Below are 24,919 nucleotides of genomic sequence, written 5' to 3'. Positions count from 1 at the left end.
TCTCTCTCCCCATACACCACCCTCACCGACGTCTCTCTCCCCATACACCACCCTCACCGACGTCTCTCTGTCCCCATACACCACCCTCACCGACGTCTCTCTCCCCATACACCACCCTCACAGACGTCTCTCTGTCCCCATACACCACCCTCACCGACGTCTCTCTCCCCATACACCACCCTCACAGACGTCTCTCTGTCCCCGTACACCACCCTCACCGACGTCTGTCTGCTGTCAGAGTTCTTGCATTCATAGACTTAAAAAACCAAACGAACAGACATCAGTATTGGCCAACAGAAGTTGTGTGAGGGCAAAAATACTCAAAATATCACAGAAATAAACTGTTTAGTTCCAAATAAAGATCCAAGGAGGAGGAATAAGCCTGTGACAGTATACTAAAACGTTCAAATCTCGCATGAATCAGTGAGTGCTGCAGCTACAGTCGCTGCAGTAGTTCACTATTGATTAAATGAGATGAATGTTTAGTTCGGTGACAGGTACGACGCCAGTCAGAGCCGAGCTGCTGAGAGAAACATGGTGTAGCGAGCGAGCATCCAGGCCTCCTGCCTCTTTAAATATGAATGCATAGATGCAGTATTGATGCTGTCATTTAGTCAGCCTGTCACAGTGAGACCTGCGTGCAACAACATCACAACCTGAGTGCTCACCGTGTGTTTCTGTGTGCCCTTCAGGTTGTGATGAACCCTCAGAGGAAAATCATTTGGCCTGGAGGAGAGACAGAGAAGCCAGTCGGATACCAGATGTCGACCAGACTGAAGGTAAAACCGCAGCTCGACGCGTCTGTTCGGTTCATCGTCTCAGAAATGTGATGCCGCTCCTTTTTGCAACTTTTTATGTTGGACGTTTTTGAAGACATGAGCTCTGCAGATAATGATGAGTGGTGGTTTGTTGTTGTGTTCTTCATGAATCAGGTCAGATGTTAAGCCAAACCACAGCATGAAAAATGCCTTTTTAATCTGTTACATTTAATTTTCTGTCCTGAGAATGTTTACATTTTCTATTTATGCAAAATGTGGCGTAGGTCAAGGCTCTGTATTCGGTCCTCTCTATTTCCATTGTATATATACATGTGGGCTGTATGACTAACAACCTACACGGATATTTCAGGGTTGTATTTAAGTTTGGAGTTTGAAAAGGTTATCTAAAGACCTGGGCACACATTGAGGTGTGCCTCAGTTAACATATCACTTCCTATGCCAATAAAACTTCAAATAACCTGTCAGTGAGATTTCAAACTGCACCACTGTTATGGACCATGATCACAGCTACGTCGTCAAACATTTATTTCTTGTAGGATCTTAGAAAATGAGGGTATTCCTGTTCCATCAGAAAAAATATTTGGTTTCTAAATAACATATTTAGAAAACAAATATTATTGATAGAAATTTAAAATAAATCACTCCTCTTATAGAAACTTATTACAAATAAAGTCTGGGTTTAACCAAAAATTTCAAAAGAAACTATGGCAAGTTTTCAGGAAACACTAGAATTAAACACAGAATAGTATCAGAGGAAGCACAAGTTGCAGGGCACAGTTAAACCTTTTACAGATGTGTTTTCCAACAGTGAGGACATGTTTTTGTAACATGACTAAGACCTGTCAAATGTCTACATTCAAATATGTAAAACTGAATGAGCTTTGTGGACCTTTAAGCCGTCACAACTGAGGTTTGTACAAACAATGAACTACGGCTTGGATGGGTGGGCTGTAATAACATTTATGCCACGATGACGAGCGTCAGCGTCTCCCAGATCGTTTGGATCAGTCCACGTCTCTGAGTGTTCGCTGTTTGTGCGCTCAGATCGTGACGATTCATCAGGAGCCATTTGTTTACGTGAAGCCAACGAAAAGCGACGGGACGTGTAAAGAGGAGTACACCGTCAACGGAGTCCTGATCAAGAAGGTGATCTGTACTGGACCCAACGGGACCATACCAGGTACGCTAACACGCCATCCTCCCAGACCCGATTTGTCCTGTTTTCTGTGTGTGTGTTTGTGCACCGTATATATAAAGTTGAATGATTGAAATGAGGCTGTGTTTATGTGTCCAGGTCAGCCCATCGTCCCGCAGTGTTGCTATGGTTTCTGCATCGACCTGCTCATCAAGCTGGCCATGAGTATGAACTTCACCTATGAGGTTCACCTGGTGGCTGATGGGAAGTTTGGCACGCAGGAGCGAGTAAGTGTCACGTGACTCTGTTCGCTGTCACTGCAGCAGGTCCGACTGCTGTTCTGGTTTTGGAGATGACGAACGTCCTCCTGTTTGGACGTGTTGTCCTTCTGCTTTAAATGAAAGACTGTATATCAAAGATGGACAACTTCATTGTTTAGTGTTTCCGTCTTTTTGGAGCTCGATGTGACGATGACGGGGGGTCTGACAGAGAGACTGAGCACACTGCACATTCATAGGCTCAGTGTGTGGCCCCGCCCTCAATGCTTCCTCCTCCTTCCTCACTCTAATGACATCATCTCCAAATTGAACTTCACATTCAGACCTGAGAGCAGCGACTTCGGCTCACTGGGCTCAGATCAGCCGAGCAGGAAGCTCCTTGTCTCACAGACTTGTATTTATAACCAGAAGAGGCGCCCCCTGCTGGCTGGCCACCTCCAGGATATAAAAACACATTAAAAATAACATTTTAAACAAAAAGGCTACATCCATCTTTTACATACAGTCTGTGAGTGTACCTGTACACCTGTTTGAATATTCGTGTGTGTCACATCAGCCTGAATAACTTCCAGGGGAAAGTTCAGCTCTCTGCTGTAATCAGAGTATCCTGATCCTGTAATCCTGTGAGGGATGACGGTCAGGCTCTTTGCAGCTGACTGTGCTCCGTCCCTCAGGTGGATCTGAGGCGTGGAGCTCAGGTGAGCAGACTGACGATGATGAAGGCGATGAAGGACGTGTGATCTGTGCCAGCACGTTTGCAGGTCGGGGGTTACGTTAGATACTGAAACACATTAAAACACATTTCCATCCAGCTGCAGGCTGATGTTCGCAGGAGCGACGTCACGCACCAAAACAGCTTAGTTACAAACAGCTGTTCTGTTTGCGTGGCAACAATAACATGGCTGCTGTGAGGTGAGCTGTCCCTGCAGGCTGTGATTTAGCAGGTGTAGGTGATGGTCAGCTGACAGCATAAGCTCCACCCTCTCATCCAAATATGGTCACTTCTGGAAACTAAAAAACAACATGGCGACAGCGGAGGCTCTGGCCATCTTTCATATACAGTCTGTGGAGTAGTGGTGGCGCGTTGAGGAGAATTTCTGTGTGTGGATGTTGTTCTTGGCTCTGATTGGCTGTGTCATCAGTGAGCTGGAGTAATGTGATTACAGTTCATTCTCAAAAGTAAACGGACAGTCTCTGCTTTACGTGTGGTTATCTGCGGCCTGATGATGTCATCGCCATCTCGCTCTCTCTGACCTGCTTACCGATTCATCCCCATCGGCAGCTCGTCGCCCAGGCTTGTTGCCATGGCGACCACCGCTCCGTCCCTGACTCCGACCTTGCCGGAGCCGAGAGACATTTATTCATCTCTCTCTCTGCTGCTCGCTCTCCTTCATCGCCTCCTCTGTGCTCTGGATCCCCCCCTTCCTCCTCCCCCCTCCTCCTCCTCTTCCTCCTCTCTCGTCTCTTCACAGATTATTCACGCCTGAAATCTGCTTTATGTTCCACGTATACCCAGCTCCTGAAGGATGATGTTTCCTGTTTAGTCGATCACATGAAAGCATCTTGTTCTCCTTCATGTTTTATTCAAATCTGAGCTCAGCCTTTAAAAATGCAGCCGCTTCAGACAAATCTGATCCTCCTTTATTATTTAAAGCCAGAAACTTCAAACCTGCCAATCAGGGATTCGCTGTGCTCCTCCCAGCGGATTGGCTCATCAGTAATCAATAACGTGATCAGGCTGGAGCTGCTGAGCACACCTCACAGTGTTTGTTGCAGCTGATGTGGGTTTGCAGATATTTAACGCTTTAACCTGCTGCAGTGAGGTCATGAATGTTACGATGTAAAAGGAACTCAAACCTTCATTAACAGAGCTCCGCCCTCCCTCCCTCCCGCAGGTGAACAACAGCAACAAGAAGGAGTGGAACGGGATGATGGGGGAGCTGCTGGGAGGCCTCGCCGACATGATCGTCGCCCCGCTCACCATCAACAACGAGCGCGCTCAGTACATCGAGTTCTCCAAACCCTTCAAATACCAGGGGCTCACCATCCTCGTCAAGAAGGTGAGCGAGCGAGGAAGTGCAAACCATGACGAAGGTTCATGATGTGACGCTGTCATGACACAACAAAGCGGTGATGCTCAGCCTGAGCCAGCGTGAGAGCAGCAGAGAACCGAGGTTACGTTTCATCACAGGGAAACGGCGATGTTGTGCAGTCCATGTTAGTTAAACAGTTCGGTGTTCATGCACACGAGCATGTGGTGCTGTCCCTACGGCATCCCTCACCCAGGCTCAACTGACCAATCACATGACTGTAGAGATAGCAAAAAAGACAAAAATGCCTTTGTCTTCTAGAAGAAATCGTAAGCGTCTGAAGTGTTTTCTTGATTAATTCAGGCAAAGCTATTATCGCGTTAGGTTTGCTGTTAGCCACGTTTCACTTCGCTGGTGATGCTTTTAAATAGTGTTAGCTAACTTCTTGGCTAATGCTAACTGAACGATCAGACAATGTGATTGGCAAGTTGTGATGTAAGCGACACCGACATGGAGATAACAGAGCATGTCACTTTCACAGGCTCTTGGGAGCCCCTGCTAGTGTGGGGGGTCATGAGCCGCTCAGCCTGCAGACACCTGGGGCCAGGTGAAGATGGAGGACGAGGGACAAACTGTTCTCAGTAAAGTTCGTGTTGAGGAGTCGTACTCGCTCCCGTCTCCTGACTTGTTGGGCACGTGGCTGAAAGCTCAGCGCTGATTGTTACTGTGAGAGAAGCTGAAGTGAAGTGAGTGACGATTGGCTGAAGCGAGGAGGTGCTGCATGGACATTTGTGAAAGCAGAGCTGTAGGCCCCGCCCATCAGCGTGCGAACTACCCAGGTTTCTCGTTCTCACGCTGCGAGCCAAGCCGGACAAAACTTTAATTAGTTCATTCATTAAAAATAATCTTCATCAGTAAGAGAGCAGCTCAAAGAGTCTGGAACAGATTAAGACACATGAACATTAAAGGTAATGGTGGCCAATCAGGAAGGAGCTGGCTTTAAGGAGGTGGAGCTAAAAGAGTTCAAACAGCTGATAAAAGATTCCTGCTCCAAACTGTCTCAGACAATGTTGGAAATAAAATGAATGACATGTGTGCGTGTGTGTGTGTTCACAGGAAATCCCTCGCAGCACTCTGGACTCGTTCATGCAGCCGTTCCAGAGCACGCTGTGGCTGTTAGTCGGTCTGTCGGTCCATGTGGTGGCAGTGATGCTTTACCTACTAGACCGGTTCAGGTAACCAACACCACGCCTCAGACCACGCCCCCGCCCTCCAAGGAGTCACTCAGCTGTAGACTCATGTTTTAAAACAGCAGCAGAAATCCCAAACTCCACAAAACGTGTTACTAACTCATCCACGTGTTCGGTCGCACGTTCCTGGTCACAGGACTGGGACGGTGCTGGTAAAAATGGCGTATTGGCTTTCAACAAAAACAGCCGTTCCTAATGAGCGCTTCATTTGGTCTGTTACCGCACGTGAAACGTACATACACGGGACGGGTGTAGGCGGGGCTACATTACGACAGTGGGCGGGGCTTGAGAGCAGCCGTACAGAAGAATGACAACGAGGGTGTTTTATCCCAGTCTGTGCCCAGGGAGACACTTAAAGTCCTATCCTGATTTTGTCAAAGGTCAAAATCAGGATAGGACTTTTACCTGTGATGTAGTTGTGAAGTCTAACACAGCTGTGTGTGTGCAGCCCGTTCGGAAGGTTCAAAGTGAACAGCGAAGAAGAAGAGGAAGACGCCCTCACCCTGTCCTCGGCCATGTGGTTCTCGTGGGGAGTGCTGCTGAACTCTGGGATAGGAGAAGGTAAGAGGATGCTGAAGGTAAAGCCGGTGGCGACACGCTGCTACCTGCTGACAGCGCTGTTTCCTGTCTGCTCTGCGTGCAGGAGCTCCCAGGAGTTTCTCGGCCAGGATTCTGGGTATGGTGTGGGCAGGGTTCGCCATGATCATCGTAGCTTCATACACTGCCAACCTGGCAGCCTTCCTGGTGCTGGACCGGCCTGAGGAGCGCATCACTGGCATCAACGACCCCAGGGTGAGGATGAACTACGTCATCTTCACAGGAAGAGGTGGTAGTTAAAAGGATGCTATCTGTGTCTGATGCAGCATTCAGGGTCCTTATGAAGAGTCTGTAAAGCTAAAGCCTTCAGTCTCCTGAGACATGACACGAGTGGGTTCATACCTGTTGGTAAAAACTGGGCCTGGCTCACACTCGATCGTCTGTCCAGGCGTCTGTGCCGTCCCTTATCACAGCCCGTCATTTGTTCCTTTTAAACCAGGAAAGTCTACGAAGACCAAACCGGGAAACCGCCCAGGTCTTCGTCTGTGAGAGGACGGTTTCCTGCATTAGCAACGTCTCTCAGAGGAGAGATTCACCTGGACTGAATCTCTCAGAGGAGAGATTCACCTGGACTGAAATCAAAGATCCAAATGTGTGAAATGATCTCTGAAGTCAGTCTGAGTGCACAGAGCCAGCTGGGGCCGGTTATTCTGTTAGGACGATGAGATAAACCTTTATTGGTCCCACACGTGGGAAATGTGTCAGAAAGTGGAGAAAGAGCTGCGAAAATACAGAAAGAATATAGAATAAAAACACAGCAGTGAAAATGTTTACGTCTAAAGAAGTTACAGTATCACATCAGGGAATGTAAATATGGACAGTATACAGGTACACACACACACACACACACAGGTACACACAGGTACACACACACACACACACACACAGGTACACACACACAGGTACACTCACACACACACAGGTACACACAGGTACACACACACACAGGTACACACACACAGGTACACTCACACACACACAGGTACACACACAGGTACACACACACACACACACACACACACAGGTGCACACACACACACACACACACACACAGGTACACACACACACACACACACAGGTGCACACACACACACACACACACACAGGTGCACACACACACACACACACACACACAGGTACACACACACAGGTACACACACACACACACACACACAGGTACACACACACACACACACACACACAGGTACACACACACACACACACACACAGGTACACACACACACACACACACACACACACAGGTACACACACACACACACACACACACACAGGTACACACACACACACACACACACACACAGGTACACACACACACACACACAGGTACACACACACACACACACACACACACACAGGTACACACACACACACACACACAGGTACACACACACACACACAGGTACACACACACACAGGTACACACACACACACACACACACAGGTACACACACACACACACACACACAGGTACACACACACACACACAGGTACACACACACACAGGTACACACACACACACACACACAGGTACACACACACACACACACACAGGTACACAGTTTGAGTTCCTGCTTTTCTTCACGTGGATCGAAGGATAACTGACCATCGCACGTTTTGAGCTCCCAGTGTCTGTCAGGCTGTCTCCTCCCAGGACCAGCTCATGTCCTTGAGGACTCAGGGTTTGTTCGGGCAGTCGTGTCCTGACTGACTCATGCAGGAGTCGGTGTGTCATGCTCGAGCCTCCTCCAGCTGTGCGACAGCAGATGTTTTTCCTGGTTTTGTTCATAAATGTGTTAAACGACTGGGTTCTACTCGTCTTGAGTGAACCAACCCTGCTCTCACGCAGGTGCGACCCTCACAGGTGTTGGTATCAGAGATAATGTGTGACGCTGTGTCGTGTGCTGCCGCTTTCAGCTGCGTAACCCATCAGATAAGTTCATCTACGCCACAGTGAAGCAGAGCTCGGTGGATATCTACTTCAGAAGGCAGGTGGAGCTCAGCACCATGTACCGGCACATGGAGAAGCACAACTACGAGAGCGCCGCCGAGGCCATCCAAGCTGTGCGAGACAAGTAAGCAGCTCAGAGTCAGCACACCTGTCGTGAACGCACCTGTTGTACTGTGGAGATTGCTTCTGTCAACACGTCCGCCCTCCTCCCGCAGTAAGCTTCACGCCTTCATCTGGGACAGCGCTGTGCTGGAGTTTGAGGCGTCGCAGAAGTGCGATCTGGTGACGACAGGGGAGCTGTTCTTCCGCTCCGGATTCGGGATCGGAATGAGGAAGGACAGCCCGTGGAAACAGAACGTGTCTCTGGCTATTCTCAGGTACGAAAACCTTCAGGTACTCACCTGCAGCCCATCCTGGGTGTGTTTTAGCGAACAGGAAAACTTTGAGAAGCTGAAAGATGTTTCTGTTGTGTCACAGCGGTTCTTTTCTCTGATCACCAAAGACACATTCTGATTGGCTGCGGTTACAGTCAGAGTTAGAGAGTCATCACCGATGATGGCCAAGAGGATTTCTACTCCGCCGACACACTCCTGAAACGACCAGCGGGAGGGTGTTGGTGGAGTATGTGCTTACAGCTTTCGTGTTTTCCTCCACCTCGTAATGTCGAACCATTTTCCCAAAATGTTGATTCTGTTCATCTGGACATTTTCAGTGGGAGAAACGTTTCTTTAGGAGCCTTCCCCTCTGACAGATGTCCAGCTGGGATAACCACATTTACTCAGGGCCTTCATCATGTGATGTTCTTCTGCTTCTCTGGCCGCTGTGTCTGTGGGGATGGTGTTGGCTCTGTGCTGTAGGGTCATTAATGATGATGAAACTGACCTCAGCACATTGTTAGTCAGTGCTGCTAGTGTCAGTCATTGTACAAAGTGTGCATCTCTGGCCTTAAGTACTCTTAATTGATGATTAGAGTCAGTACAAAAAGGCGGGCGAGATGGCAGGACACGCCCACACGAGACCAATCTCAAAGGAGGCCCCGCCAGGGCCGTGAAAACATAAAAAGTGAGTGACCTGGGGGTGTGGAGGATGTCACACAGACACATATTTCCACATTAAAAACACCTGAGCACAAACCAACATCTGAGCAATCAAATACGTGTCCGCTCACGCTTCATTGACTCTCCACAGTTCTCATGAGAACGGCTTCATGGAGGATCTCGACAAGACGTGGGTTCGATACCAGGAGTGCGACTCCAGGAGCAACGCCCCGGCCACCCTCACTTTCGAGAACATGGCGGGTAGGACTCAGTGCTGCCTCTGCTGCATGAACTGCACCCCTGAGGCGGTGCCGTTTAGCAGATGTTACCTGTGAAGCGTTTCACGCCGTCTCTCGTCACCTGTGCCCCTCAGGTGTGTTCATGCTGGTTGCTGGAGGCATCGTGGCTGGGATCTTCCTCATCTTCATCGAGATCGCCTACAAACGGCACAAAGACGCCCGCAGGAAACAGATGCAGCTTGCCTTTGCTGCCGTCAATGTGTGGAGGAAAAACCTGCAGGTACGCGCCTCTACTTTACTCTCCTCTACTCTACTTTACGCCCTGACCTCTGCTGAAGCTCTGTGTGGCGTTATGGCACTCAGCTCACCTGTCTGTGGCTCTGCGGTAAACAGTATTCAGTATGTGTGATCCTCACAGCGAGGTCATTATAGCCAGCAGCAGGACTGAGATCAGGATCAGGCCTTTGTTTTTACGTCTGTTAGGAAAAATCTGTCAGCTTTGCTGTTTAATAGGAGAAGCATGAGTTTTGTGCTCAGGATGAAGGGTTGTGTTAATTAAACTGACTGCTGATCATCAAGAGCGTGCTCACTGATGCTTGGTTAGCTTTCAGTGGCTCCGTGAAGCTCGGGTCGTTTTCTGATTCACCGATGAGTGATTTATTCTGTAACTGTGACCAACAAGTGAAAAATACCCAACCTACAGCCCAGAGCCCCCAGAACAGAAAATGTGTCATTTTCTCTTTTGTGAGTTTAGTCAGAGTTTAATCAGACTTTAGTCAGAGGTTAGTCAGAGGTTAGTCTGAGGTTAGCCTGAGGTTAGTCAGAGGTTAGTCTGAGGTTAGCCTGAGATTAGTCTGAGGTTAGTCTGAGGTTAGCCTGAGGTTAGTCTGGGGTTAGTCAGAGTTTAGTGAGTCAGAGTTTAGCCAGAGGTTAGTCAGAGTTTAGCCAGAGGTTAGTCAGAGTTTAATCAGAGGTTAGTCTGAGGTTAGCCTGAGGTTAGTCAGAGGTTAGTCTGAGGTTAGCCTGAGATTAGTCTGGGGTTAGTCAGAGTTTAGTGAGTCAGAGTTTAGCCAGAGGTTAGTCAGAGTTTAGCCAGAGGTTAGTCAGAGTTTAATCAGAGGTTAGTCAGAGGTTAGTCTGAGGTTAGTCTGAGATTAGTCAGAGTTTAGTGAGTCAGAGTTTAGCCAGAGGTTAGTCAGAGTTTAATCAGACTTTAGTCAGAGTTTAGTCAGAGTTTAGCCAGAGGTTAGTCAGAGTTTAGTCTGAGGTTAGTCTGAGGTTAGTCAGAGTTTAGCCAGAGGTTAGTCAGAGTTTAGTCTGAGGTTAGTCTGAGGTTAGTCAGAGTTTAGCCAGAGGTTAGTCAGAGTTTAGTCAGTCAGAGTTTAGTCTGAGGTTAGTCAGAGTTTAGTCTGAGGTTAGTCTGAGGTTAGCCAGAGGTTAGTCAGAGTTTAGTCTGAGGTTAGTCAGAGTTTAGTCTGAGGTTAGTCTGAGGTTAGTCAGAGGTTAGTCAGAGTTTAGCCAGAGGTTAGTCAGAGTTTAATCAGAGTTTAGTCAGAGTTTAGCCAGAGGTTAGTCAGAGTTTAGTCTGAGGTTAGTCTGAGGTTAGTCTGAGGTTAGTCAGAGATTAGTCAGAGTTTAGTCTGAGGTTAGTCTGAGGTTAGTCAGAGATTAGTCAGAGTTTAGTCTGAGGTTAGTCAGAGATTAGTCAGAGTTTAGTCTGAGGTTAGTCTGAGGTTAGCCAGAGGTTAGTCAGAGTTTAGTCTGAGGTTAGTCTGAGGTTAGTCAGAGATTAGTCAGAGTTTAGTCTGAGGTTATTCAGCCCACTAATGAGTCACAGAAATGAGGAAAGCTCGGTCGACTCCGTGGTTTTATTCCTGGACTCTCACAGAGCAGCTTCGCATGATTCATGGTTCATAATAATCCTTCTTTATCTGACGTCACCCTGCAGCTCGTCTTCTGTCTGAGACAAGCCGTTCTAGCTCCTCCCCCTTTAAGTCAACTTTTCCCCGATTGGCTGCCCATTCTAAATACAACGTGCAGGAAGTGGGTGTAGAAAACCACCACTATGACATAATCAAAATATGAACTTTGACCTGCTGCTTTCTGTAGTGGTGAGTTTGTGGACTGTGTGAGGTCAGCAGCTGTTTCCACAAACAAGTAAAAACTGAGGCTACGTCCACACGTTTTGGCCTCCCGTCCTCACTGAGACACTGAAAAACGCAGCGTTTTGAAAAAGTGTTTTTGGGCGTTTCAATGTGGACGCACACCTCTGTGAATGCTAGTGTGGACGCGGAGCGTTTTCAGACAAAAACGCCGTTTTCAAATCTATCCGGGCTGGTGTGGACGTAGCCTGAATGTAATTTTCTGCCCTTCTTCAGCTGCTGCATGTGTGAAGTGCACGTCAGTGGAAGAATGAAAACACAGCTGTGTCTGTGTGCAGATCCACACATCGTCGTAGTCAGAGTTATGATAAGGTAAAACAGGAAGCTCCATTAACACTGCCTCAGCGAGGACGCCTTCGGTCCACCTGGGTTTCTGATTAATTTCCTTTCAAGCTTTAACGACTTCCTGCTGTTGATTGACCGATGGGTGATCAGATCAGCACCGCGGGGACTCACACACACAACTACTGCAGTCACTGCAGGATGGACTGCAGTACATCCGGTACAAACATGCACAGTTGGTTTAATGTTGTTCGTCTGGCGGTGGTGTGGAAATGCTCCCGACTACCTCTGTCTCCTTGATTACACGCTGTTAAAATGACTGCTGTAGTTAAGCTTTAAATCAAACTTAATGGTTCTGTGAGGGCGAACGAAGGGCGGCGGGAATCTACAGATATCGTTGTGCACAGTGCACCTGTAGTCACATGACCTGAGCTGTAATACAGCTGGTTCATTCACGGTTTCTTTGGGTTTTCTGGGAGCGCTGCAAAGCCTCACACAGCAAACAGACCAATTAAAAAACACAGACAGGCTGAGTTGGTTCTGACTCACTCATTCCTCTGACACTTCCCCTGAGAGAGGAACTTGGGTGATATGGTGCTACAATTCAATTCAATTCAATTCAATTCAATTTTATTTATATAGCGCCAAATCACAACAAAAGTCGCCTCAAGGCGCTTCATAGATACAGAGAAAAACCCAACAATCATATGACCCCCTATGAGCAAGCACTTTGGCGACAGTGGGAAGGAAAAACTCCCTTTTAACAGGAAGAAACCTCCGGCAGAACCAGGCTCAGGGAGGGGCGGGGCCATCTGCTGTGATTGGTTGGGGTGAGAGAAGGAAAACAGGATAAAAGACATGCTGTGGAAGAGAGACAGAGGTTAATAACAGATATGATTCAATGCAGAGAGGTCTATTAATACATAGTGAGTGAGAAAGGTGACTGGAAAGGAAAAACTCAATGCATCATGGGAATCCCCCGGCAGCCTACGTCTATTGCAGCATAACTAAGGGAGGATTCAGGGTCACCTGGTCCAGCCCTAACTATATGCTTTGGCAAAAAGGAAAGTTTGAAGCCTAATCTTGAAAGTAGAGATAGTGTCTGTCTCCTGAATCCAAACTGGAAGCTGGTTCCACAGAAGAGGGGCCTGAAAACTGAAGGCTCTGCCTCCCATTCTACTTTTAAATACTCTAGGAACAACAAGTAGGCCTGCAGAGCGAGAGCGAAGTGCTCTAATAGGGTGATATGGTACTACAAGGTCATTAAGATAAAATGGGGCCTGATTATTTAAGACCTTGTATGTGAGCAGCAGGATTTTGAATTCAATTCTGGATTTAACAGGAAGCCAATGAAGGGAAGCCAAAACAGGAGAAATCTGCTCTCTCTTTCTAGTCCCTGTCAGTACTCTTGCTGCAGCATTTTGGATTAGCTGAAGGCTTTTCAGGGAGTTTTTTGGACTTCCTAATAATAATGAATTACAGTCGTCCAGCCTGGAAGTAATAAATGCATGAACTAGTTTTTCAGCGTCACTCTGAGACAGGATATTTCTAACTTTAGAGATGTTGCGCAAATGGAAGAAAGCAGTCTTACATATTAGTTTAATATGTGCGTTGAAGGACATGTCCTGGTCAAAAATGACTCCAAGGTTCCTCACAGCGTTACTGGAGGCCAAGGTAATGCCATCCAGAGTAAGAATCTGCTTAGATACCATATTTCTAAGATTTTCAGGGCCGAGTACAATAACCTCAGTTTGATCTGAATTAAGAAGCAGAAAGTTAGCGGCCATCCAGGTCTTTATGTCTTTAAGACAATCCTGCAGTTTAACTCATTGGTGTGTGTTATCTGGCTTCATGGACAGATAGAGCTGGGTGTCATCTGCATAGCAGTGAAAATGTATGCTATGTCTTCTAATGATGCTGCCTAAGGGAAGCATGTATAATGTAAACAGAATTGGTCCTAGCACTGAACCCTGTGGAACTCCATAATTGACCTCAGTGTGTGAAGAGGACTCTCCATTTACATGCACAAATTGGAGTCTATTAGATAGATATGATACAAACCACTGCAGTGCAGTACCTGTAATACCTACAGCATGTTCTAATCGCTCTAATAGGATATTATGGTCGACAGTATCGAACGCTGCACTGAGGTCTAGCAGGACAAGCACAGAGATGAGTCCACTGTCAGAGGCCATAAGAAGATCATTTGTAACCTTCACTAAAGCTGTTTCTGTGCTGTGATGAGCTCTGAAACCTGACTGAAACTCTTCAATAAGCCATTCCTCTGCAGATGATCTGTTAGCTGTTTGACAACTACTCTTTCAAGGATTTTTGATATGAAAGGAAGGTTGGAGATTGGCCTATAATTAGCTAAGACTGCTGGGTCTAGAGATGCTTTTTGAGTAAAGGTGTAACTACAGCCAGCTTGAAGGCCTGTGGTACATAGCCGACCATTAGAGATAGGTTGATCATATTTAAGATCGAAGAATTAATCAATGGCAGGACTTCTTTGAGCAGTTTTGTAGGAATGGGGTCTAAAAGACACGTTGATGGTTTGGAGGAAGTAATTATTGAAGTTAACTCAGAAAGATCAATTGGAGAAAAAGAGTCTAACTTAACATCAATGGTACTAAGAGTAGCTGTAGATAATATTACATCTGTGGGATGATTACTGGTAATTTTTCTCTAATGATAAAAATTTTATTTGTGAAGAAGTTCATGAAGTCATTACTAGTTAACGTTAAAGGGATGGTTGGCTCAACAGAGCTCTGACTCTTTGTCAGCCTGGCTACAGTGCTGAAGAGAAACCTGGGGTTGTTCTTATTTTCTTCAATCAGTGATGAATAGTAAGATGTTCTGGCTTTGCGGAGGCCTTTCTTATAAAGCAGATAACTATTTCTCCAGGCTAAATGATGATCCTCTAAATTTGTGACACGCCATTTCCTCTCCAGATTACGAGTCATCTGCTTTAGGGTACGTGTTTGAGAATTATACCACGGAGTCAGGTACTTCTGATTAGAGACCTTAGTTTTCACTGGAGCTACAGTATCCAGAGTCGTACGTAGTGAGGAGGTGAAATTATTAACAAGATAATCAACCTCTGTTGGGGTAGCGTTCAGATAGCTGCTCTGCTCTGTGTTGGTACAGGGCAGGGTACAAGGTCATTAAGATAAGATGGGGCCTGATTATTTAAGACCTTGTATGAGAGGAGCAGGATTTTGAATTCTGGATTTAACAGGAAGCCAATGAAGGGAAGCCAAAACAGGAGAAATCTGCTCTCTCTTTCTAGTCCCTGTCAGGACTCTTGCTGCAGCATTTTGGATTAACTGAAGGCTTTTCAGTGAGTTTTTAGGACTTCCTGATAATAATGAATTACAGTCGTCCAGCCTGGAAGTAATAAATGCATGAACTAGTTTTTCAGCGTCACTCTGAGACAGGATATTTCTAATTTCACACATGGAGAATGGATTAAATGATGAATATTAACACAGGAATCTGATTACTGTAAAGGCTCTAGTAATATGTTGGAGAGCCAAAACATGTACAGCGTAAGTCACAGTGATAATAACGTGGTGTGCTAACATGTGCTGGGATGTAAACCTGCAGCTTGTTGCTCTTACAGTTAGCAGTGTTGGGGAGTAACGGGATACATGTACCGCCGTTACGTATTTAAAATACAAAATATGAGTAACTGTATTCCGTTACAGTTACAGTTTAAAAAGGTGGTATTTAGAATACAGTTACTTTGCTGAAATAAATGGATTACACGGCGGTACTTCCCTGTTTCATATTGTGGCGGGTCAGGACTGTTTAGGTTTTGTTTGACATGTTCTGTAGTTCCAGGCGGCAGCGTTACAGTTGCCATGGTTACGGGGTGTCGCGCGCTCACTCTGTGACTGCGTGTTTCCTGGGTGAGAGAGCGCCTTTTTGTTGTTGTTGTTGTTGTTGTGCTAAGCTAATAGGCAGAATGCCACAGGCATCACCCTAAAGCATGTAGCCTGATGGGCAGTGTAGTCCGTGCTGCAGGGAGAATGGACCGCCATACCCGTGACGTGTCTGTGAGCAAGGAGGGAGAAAAAGGAAAAGTACGAGCTGTCATCGAGCAGAAACGGGAGCTGGAAGCATGTAAATATAATAATAACCACTGCAGCCAAGAAGAGAGCCTGACGAGCCCAGCTGTAAGTAAGCTGTTAAGACTCGACTGTACACTGTGTTCGTGTTTTCCTCCGAAACAATAAGTCCCGTTGCAGCAGCCTTTCAACGCCTCTCTCTGTCTCTCGCTACCAAAGTCGACCCAGACAACAAAGTAAAGCTAGTTTTCAGCTACGAGCCGCGGACCTTCAGTAATAGTAATAAATCACATTCATGTAGTTGTAAACAGCATGATAATATATTAAGTAATCCAAAGTATTCAGAATACGTTACTGTCATTGAGTAACGTATTCTGAATATGTTACAAAATACATTTTGGGGCATGTAATCTGTAATCTGTAGTGGAATACATTTTAAAAGTAACCTTCCCAACACTGACAGTTAGTCCTGGAATGGCAATAATGCAGCCCAGGCTTTGATATCATAATAATAAAACTGTTGAGCTCATGCTGTCCTCCTCACGATTAATTCATTTTGGCCTCCTCCGGTCTTCTAAGCTGCTTTACTTTTTCTGTAGCTAACAAATTAAAATGATCTCATAAATATATCCTTCATCACACTGAAGACTGAACACTGGATCCACATTTGCACGATCAGAAAACAGGAGAAATCTGCTCCCTCTCTCCTTTGTTCCAGATGTTTTCTTGCCAGCAGCTGTGCTCAGCTGTCACATGAATAATCCTCGCTGCCGTGCCGGGATTAGCACTTCAAACAGCAGCCGCTGCAGGCTAGCAGTTAGCTGAGGATGATTAGCACTTCACACAGCTGTGACTGAAGGCCCAGAGTTAGCAGAGGTGTTAGCAGCTGGAGGAGCTCGGAAACACAATCCTCTGTATTTTCCACAGATTCCTTAAACCTGTTGTGGTTTTGAGTATTTGCTAACATGTAATAGGTGATTATTCACGTCACATGAGCCCAAGTTTCAAATAATGATGGATCACTGTCTACAGGTTTACTTATCGAGTCCTTTGCTGCACAGCTCACAAGCTGCTGCCCTTCAGCAGGCTTCCAGAAAATGACCAATTAGAAGAGAGCAGACTTCAAGGGGGCAGGACGTTCAGACAGCTAGCCTCAGACAGATCAGTCCCTGTCCAGCAAACCTGCTAACACTCGTGTCTTCCTGCGTTTCTCTCCAAGTAACGATCGACTGACGGGCTCTCGTTTCCCCCCAGGACACTCCTGTAACGTGTGTGAGACTCAAACTTTATTCTGAATACTTGGAACACTCACATCTGTAAGGTGACCTGTATGGGGGGGCTTCTTAAATAGCTGTTTGTCCAAGGTTGCTGATCATGCCGATGGCGGCCATGTCTTTGGGTGGGTCACGTAGACGTCCTCCTGACACTATTAGAAGACATGGTGGAAGACATGAGGACAGATGGTCAGAAGGAGGAAGTAAAACCAAAATAAGACACAGAGATACCAAAGTAAAGAACATTCAGGGGAAATCTACCAGGCAGAGACAGATACAATAATCTCACCAAAGCTGAACTTTATTGATCCGTGAGAACGCTGTGAAACGGTGACATCTGTACAGTGTTGTCACAGTTATATTTGGGGGATCCAGACACACGTCACCTGTGAACATTTGAGTTCTCGTAGGATGAAACTCAGCGCGAGCATCTCTTTGCTTTATGTGGTTTGTAGCTCCAAGACTCGCTGCTGTTTCATTTTCATGCACGTCTTCGTAAAGTCAGCAGAGTCCAGGCAGGAAGCGTGTTCATCGTATCCTTAATGGCTGTTACTCAACGACTGAAAACCTGTAATGATGGTGTTTTTTTATTTTTCATGTGCTGTTACTGACTGCTGCTCCGATCCAAGTCTTCCACTGTTCTGTCACTGGGCCCAGAAACATCTCACTGGGACCAGTCTGCCCAGTTTAACCAGTCTGACACCCAGTTTGGGCCTTTGGCTAAACCTGTGTGTCAGATTAGTGTTGGCTTTTTGGTTTCTCTGTTTTGAACTGAACGTGTTTCTGAGAGTCCAAACGAGAGCTGGGTGTGAAATTCAAACAGATTTTCAGCGAGCTTCTGTTTTTCTTTTTATCAACAAACCTGCAACACAACATGTAACTGACTTTGTACCATTAACGTTTCGCTGCCAAACACTGGTCAGCTGTGGTTTCTCTGCTTCAGGCTTCCCAGTACATCAGAAAAATGTTGACACTGAAAGAAGAAGCTGAAATGTGAGCAGAGGTACATGCAAGGTTATACTGGACCAGTGTCGGTCAAGCTACTTGAAAAAGTAATGGGATTACAGTAACATGTCACAGCCCATCTCTGCAGTGGACTTATTAGTATTTCAGGTGTTGCTTTGATATTTGCATTAGCATAAAAACACGTTTCTCTTAGTTAAGTTAGATTTTTCATTTTGGTGGGCGCTGAGTTTGGTAACAATAACCCCGCCCCCACCTATGACATCACGGGTTCTCGATTGTGCGGTTTCAGCTTTGACCCGTGTTTACGTCCTCGTACGGTTTGTTGGCAGTCAAAAGAACAGAGCAAGAACGTCTCGCCACTGATGCCCAGCTCTCACCTGAACTGTCACTGTGGTGGGTCAAAGGTCAAACTTATATCTTCATACGATGTTAGAGGTCAGACACCATGTGATCATCAGCCATGTGCCGCCGCCCCTCCCCGTTCTGTTTTCTGTTCCCCGCCCTCCCCAGGAGAGATGGCATTATAACAGCAGAGTGTTGGTATAATGATCCCACGTGTTCGCGGCTTCATTCGGGCCTCATACGCCATCTTTGTTCCCCCTTCCTCACCCCCCTCCCCTGCCCCGTACCCCTCCCCTCCCCCACGATGTTTCCTTTGCTTTGAGGTTGATTTCCTGTCGTGTTCCTGTGTTTGAGCCTCACGTTGGTGTCTCCCTGCTGCTGTGTGTTTGTGTGGGCAGTAAAACAGGACAGCGCTCCTCCGTTTTACTGAAACATCACTTCATCTGAAGCTGTAGGGAGTTCAGGCTCTGGGTTCTGTGCAGCGCTCTGAGGCAGTTTTTGTAGAAATCAAAGTGAACTGAATGAGAGCTTCACTGCGGCACCGAGAACAGCTCCACTGACACACCACATAACAGGGATACAGCCGTCAGCCACAGCATTAGAAGCACCCAATCACCTCCATCCTCTGAGCCAGGACGCTGCACGCAGGCGTGAATTAAGTTAACCAATAACACGCACACAAATACTCAGAGGTGGGCGGGGTGTTTAACCATAAAACCCATCTCATACTTGCAGCTGCCAGTCCCTGGCTCAGGGAGGCCCGGGGGGGCTCAGGGAGGCTCGGGGGGGCTCGGGGAGGCCCGGGGGGGGCTCGGGGAGGCCCGGGGGGGGGCTCGGGGAGGCTCAGGGAGGCTCGGGGGGGCTCGGGGAGGCTTGGGGGGGGGGCTCGGGGAGGCTTGGGGGGGGGGCTCGGGGAGGCCCGGGGGGGGCTCGGGGAGGCTCGGGGAGGCACGGAGGGGCTCGGGGAGGCACGGGGGGGGGGGCTCGGGAGGCTCGGGGGGGGCTCGGGGAGGCTCGGGGAGGCACGGAGGGGCTCGGGGAGGCACGGGGGGGGGGGCTCGGGAGGCTCGGGGAGGCCCGGGTGACCGGCGTACCTCAGGAGACCTACCCAACACGCACAGGGAGAGAGATAAAGAGCTGAAGACACAGTCAGACCAATCAAAACTTGAACATGGAAATTGTCGTGGGTATATCACAGTGAGCTGGTTGTTCTAATAATTGACGCCAAAATAAAAGGTGGAGGTGACTCTGGGTGGATGTGAGATGAGCCTCTGTGGATCAGATCTCCTTGTCATGTTCCTCAAACTGCTGATGGAGCGTTGGTTTCCAGTGTGTCCTGACGATGGGAAAAACACTCTTCATCAGACTGGACACTCTTCTTCTGGCGCTCCACGGTCCAGCTCTGACTCTTCTGACCACCAGGTCGTTTCTGCTTCTGAAGTCTCCAGTACACCTGTAGGGACAAACCAGTGAGTTCCTATCAAAGGTAGAGAGCAGCTACAGCCGAGCGTCTCCTCCTCAGGAAATGACATTTCAAACATGTAGGCAGGCAGTGACCCGTCACACAGCTCATTGTACGAGTGTTCGATGTTGGAAAGAAGTCAGAGCGCTGCGATGCTTTGTGCTGCAGGAGCTGTTCTGTGGGATCTGGTCTCAGTGGGCCTCAGGCACCCACGCCTGTCCCTGACTCGACCACAGTTCATCCTTTAGATCACCTTCACTGGTTATGCAGAAATCATCTTTCAGGGTCCAGAGAGGAAAATCACAGAAGTAAAACAAACAGAGCTCAACAGAAGGACGATGGCCGTGCTCCTGAAAACCTCACGGGCAGTAATGAGACCAACACCCTGAACAGCAGGAGGCGCTCTCGCTCCGTGCTTGTGTTGAGCCACAGTCATGATGATGATGAAGGTTCAGACACAAAGGTTCACTTTAACAACCTTCACCTGCTTCCTGTTAAATCCACCAGCTGACCTTCGATTAGACGACACGCCGCTAAACAAGAAACAGCAACAAGACACATAAATACTGAAGGAACGATGGTCCCGCCTCCGCCTGCAGCTGCTCTCCTCATCACGCCACTTTAGCTTCAAACTTTCCATCGACTCGACTTCCTGCTAAATTATTACTCAGGCGAACTGTTAGTGGTTCTAATGTTGTGGCTGATCAGTGTGTCTGACACACACACACACACACACACACACACATACACACACACACACACACACACACTCTCTACCTGACAGCACACACTCAGGTGTGTCCTCATGCAGCTAGTCGAGTGTCTCTGCTGCGTGTTAACGTGTGTGTGCACCTATCGTATGATTTATTTTAGGATAGGAAAAGTGGTAGAGCAGAGCCCGAGCCCAAACTGAAAACCTCTTTTAGGTCCATCACCTCGACCTCCGACCTCAAACGCCGTAGGGCCTCCGGGGACGCCACGGTAAGGAGATGAAGACCACCAACCCTCCTCCCTCCTGTCCTCCACGTGTCTTCTGCTTCACTCCATCTTTTATCTGTTTGTCTTTCTTTTCTCTGCTCTCGCTCGTCTGTAATCGCCTCCTGTTTGTCTTCGGTTCGTCACGTGTGTCTCTCGCCCTCTCGTCTCATCTCCAGCTCCATCATCTCCTTGCTGACTCATCATGGCCGCCCATCTGTCGGTCAGCCATCATTGCTTTCCCACCTCCATCAGCTCATCTGTCCCACTGAGACAGACAAAAGGCGACAGACTAAAGACAGAAAGAAACGTCCGGTTCGGTCCGCCCAGGCAGGTCAGGGTCCGCTTGTTGGGTTTTCACACGGTTCACATCGTCCTCTTGCAAAGGAGAAGTGAAGAGGGTCAGATTGTGTGGTCTTTCTTCTCCCGTCTTTGTCCCGTCTTTGTCCTGTCTTTTGTCCTGTCCTTTGTCATGTCCTTTGTCCTGTCATTCGTCCTGTCCTTTGTCCTGTCCTTTGTCATGTCCTTTGTCCTGTCCTTTGTCCTGTCGTTCGTCCTGTCCTTTGTCATGTCCTTTGTCCTGTCATTCGTCCTGTCCTTTGTCATGTCCTTTGTCCTGTCCTTTGTCATGTCCTTTGTCATGTCCTTTGTCCTGTCTTTGTCATGTCCTTTGTCATGTCCTTTGTCCTGTCCTTTGTCCTGTCTTTGTCATGTCCTTTGTCCTGTCGTTCGTCCTGTCCTTTGTCATGTCCTTTGTCATGTCCTTTGTCCTGTCGTTCGTCCTGTCCTTTGTCATGTCTGTGTCATGTCCTTTGTCCTGTCCTTTGTCATGTCCTTTGTCCTGTCGTTCGTCCTGTCCTTTGTCATGTCTGTGTCATGTCCTTTGTCCTGTCCTTTGTCATGTTCTTTGTCCTGTCGTTCGTCCTGTCCTTTGTCATGTCCTTTGTCCTGTCCTTTGTCATGTCCTTTGTCCTGTCATTCGTCCTGTCCTTTGTCATGTCTTTTGTCCTGTCGTTCGTCCTGTCCTTTGTCCTGTCCTTTGTCATGTCCTTTGTCCTGTCCTTTGTCATGTCTTTGTCATGTCCTTTGTCCTGTCCTTTGTCATGTCCTTTGTCCTGTCCTTTGTCATGTCTTTGTCATGTCCTTTGTCCTGTCCTTTGTCCTGTCCATTGTCCTGTCCTTTGTCTTGTCTCTCTCTGATTGGTTGTTTCCTCTCCTTCCTGTCCTGTCATCTCTCTGTCCCTTCATTTCCAAATGTCCCCACGCACTTTGTCTCCCGGCCTCTCGCCCTCACAGGTTGCCCAGCAGAGACTCGTCCGTCTCCTCTAACTCCTGTCTGTTTCAGCGTCTGGTCGGCTGCTCGGGTCTTCCTGACCGTCTCTTGTTCCCACAGGACTCGGCTATTAACGATCTATAAATGACCTCAGTGCTGTTACTGTGGCTGCAGGATTTCTGAGGTCTGTTTTCCTGCAGCGTTGGTGAAACTCTCCTCCTCAGTCGGACGATCTGAAATGTGCCAAACTTTGTGATGTGTCTTAAAATCTGCAGCGTTCTGGCACATTTTGCATCCCTCCTCCCTCCAGATAAGCAGTGGTTTGATGTAAAGGGAGTCAAAATAGTGCCAAAGCGTGTCATCTCAGGGATTTAAGGAGCTGCTGCACGTTAAACTGTTTCAGTGAGGAGAGCTCATTGAAACGCTTTAATGTTCATCAGCAGCAGAAGAACCAGCTGCTGATCACACCCAGCCAGCTGAAGCGGGTGTTGGAGCAGAGCTGACTCATTTCTCTTGTGATCATCTCTCTTTATTTTCTATATGAGTGTTTTTCTCTCTCAGTGGATTTGAATGGTGTCCAGACTACATGCTGTACTACACACACACTGCCTCTGTCCTCCTCTGCAAGCACGACCGACTGTAGGCTGAAAACACACCCGCACTCTAAACCAGACCCCCAGCTTTGCCCCGCCTCGCTGCGGGCAAACTCCATCAGTCGTCACATTAGCAGTGGTGGAAAGTAACTAAGTACTTTTACTCAGAGTACAGCATTGATTGTGGTCTGCGTTGGATGGCTCCCTCAGTGGTTTCTGATGTTTACATGAGAGGAGCTAACCCGCTCACGATTCACACTCGAAAACAATCCTGTCTACAACAAGCCAGTTTACTGTCTCTTTAAGTCCCTCGTCTCTAAAAGCCAGCTTTCATCTGATTGGTTAAACTTTGGAAGCCACTTCCTACTCAGTGCTTTGGAGATAAAAAGGTGAAAAAAGCTCCACAAGCTTATTTTGTCAAAAAACACTGACATTCACACGAAAATGTTTATGTTGCCATAAAAAACGCTAGCATGAAAACAATTCATGTTAGCATGAAAAACAACAACATTAGCATGATCAAAACTGTGCATTAAGAACAGCTTTGATCTTCTTCATCAATTCTAGTTTTTTATTGTAAACAGCACAACAGCTAAAAACTACGTAACATTCTGCATTTTGTTTACATGTTTAAAGTTGTGGCTACAAATGCATGAAGAGCGTGCGGGGCTCTTAGCATGCTAGCATTAGCATGCTGATGTTATAACTTATCGATAATGCAGCACTGTGCAAAAGTCTTGTGCCACTGATCATGTCTTTATATTTTAGTGTCAAACAGTTAAACTTATTGTGATTTTTAAACTGGTCTCCAGCCACAGAGCTCCAGTCTTTCCAGAGAACTGTTAGTGGAAAACTAATCTTAGCATGGTGTGCAGTGTGACAGAAGACGCAGTGTCAGGCCTACACAAACAATCTACATATTTGGTGGATATAAATAAAATAAAATTGTTAGAATCACACAAACAGTGTTTCTATGCTACCTACTGCTAGCATAAAAACACTGATGTTAGCATGAAGAATAAGAATAAGACAGTGTGACATTTAAAAAATATCAACATTTTTCTTTATATGTGATGGTAATTATTATTGTGAGTCAGAACAGTTAAGATTACATTAAGCAGAAAAAATTTAGGTTAAAATCATATAAGAAAATGTAAAAACATCAATAATAACATAATAAATAAACTAGCAGTAGCATAAAATCAGTGACCCTCAAATGTTGTCAGTAACGATCTATGCTAGAATAAAAAATGAATTTTAGGATTAAAATCCCTGCAGGAAAACTGATTTCACAGTATAAATTTATATATTATACATAATTTAAAAATATGTGCATTAAAACTTAATTTAGCATCAGAAACTAATGTTAGAAAAATTGTCTTATGAAGTGAGACAGAGTGGTGAGGTCCACAGTGTCCACAGTGAACGTCTGTGGGAGTGTGATCATCGTTTTGTCCATACTGAGAACAGCACTCGTTCGTGAGTCCAACTGTGCTCACACAGCAGACAGACAGCCTGCTGTACACAGCACTGCATGGCTTTGATCGTTTCTCTGTCTTAGAGAAACTCACGTGTGTTTTGCAGGCCTGTGTCAACAACGCTGTCAGGCGGACACACAATCAGGTTTCCTAAAGAAACCAACGCACACTGTTGGGAATCGAACCGACAGCCTGGCCTGTGCTGCTGCTTCTGCTCACACATGAAAGTTTGATGCTGCCCGTGGCAGAGCTTCAGCCCGGCTCACACGATGGGAGACGATGTTTAATTCATGTCCAGCAGCCTGAAACCTTTAAGAGACGGTCCTTTAAAACACGTCACAAAATATCACGGTGAACTTTGTAGACGAGTGAAAAGTGATGTAGGATTCAAATGTCCAGCCCTGCACTGATGCCAGGATGTTAATCTGTTTAAAGGAGGTAATTTTTAACGTAACGATCCTGTGTGTCTGCGGTGAAGTCTGACAGGCTCGCTGTGGTGCAAATGTGCAAATCCATCTTTTTAACACAGGAGACCTGTTAGCATCTTCACGCTAACAGCTGCTTGTGTGCAGGTAACACCTGAGTAAAACACCTGAACGCTTCCTCCACTGCTAATAAGTCCTTCAGATGAAAACAGGAATGTAGGCAGGACCCATGAGAGGGTACAGCTCAGGATCAGCCAGTGTGTGATGCTGCTGTTTATAACCTGTGTGTTTGCTCTCTCTGTA

General features: G+C 47.0%; 1 protein-coding gene and 1 pseudogene across 6 annotated transcripts in view; both read left to right on the top strand.

The window, feature by feature from the left end:
• The window catches only part of grin1b (glutamate receptor, ionotropic, N-methyl D-aspartate 1b), a 71,685-nt gene that overhangs the window by 39,051 nt on the left and 7,715 nt on the right, over positions 1 to 24,919 (top strand). For 3 of the 6 annotated variants that reach the window (XM_084946666.1, XM_084946661.1, XM_084946662.1), the window contains 12 exons: positions 693 to 779; positions 1,824 to 1,959; positions 2,074 to 2,201; positions 4,088 to 4,252; positions 5,339 to 5,457; positions 5,921 to 6,033; positions 6,116 to 6,264; positions 8,005 to 8,162; positions 8,254 to 8,415; positions 9,227 to 9,336; positions 9,449 to 9,594; positions 20,746 to 20,853. In XM_084946666.1, coding sequence (XP_084802792.1) covers positions 693 to 779; positions 1,824 to 1,959; positions 2,074 to 2,201; positions 4,088 to 4,252; positions 5,339 to 5,457; positions 5,921 to 6,033; positions 6,116 to 6,264; positions 8,005 to 8,162; positions 8,254 to 8,415; positions 9,227 to 9,336; positions 9,449 to 9,594; positions 20,746 to 20,853 — 1,581 coding nt within the window. The remainder of the gene's footprint in view (positions 1 to 692; positions 780 to 1,823; positions 1,960 to 2,073; positions 2,202 to 4,087; positions 4,253 to 5,338; positions 5,458 to 5,920; positions 6,034 to 6,115; positions 6,265 to 8,004; positions 8,163 to 8,253; positions 8,416 to 9,226; positions 9,337 to 9,448; positions 9,595 to 20,745; positions 20,854 to 24,919) is intronic. The other 3 variants (XM_084946664.1, XM_084946663.1, XM_084946665.1) reach the window with 1 other exon arrangement.
• On the top strand, positions 20,860 to 24,914 carry LOC146376950 (uncharacterized; annotated as a pseudogene).

This window comes from Perissodus microlepis, chromosome 12 (genome assembly GCF_051167445.1).
Source record: "Perissodus microlepis isolate ML-2025 ecotype Zambia chromosome 12, ASM5116744v1, whole genome shotgun sequence".
NCBI lineage: Eukaryota > Metazoa > Chordata > Actinopteri > Cichliformes > Cichlidae > Perissodus > Perissodus microlepis.
This window is presented reverse-complemented; position numbering and strand designations above follow the sequence as displayed.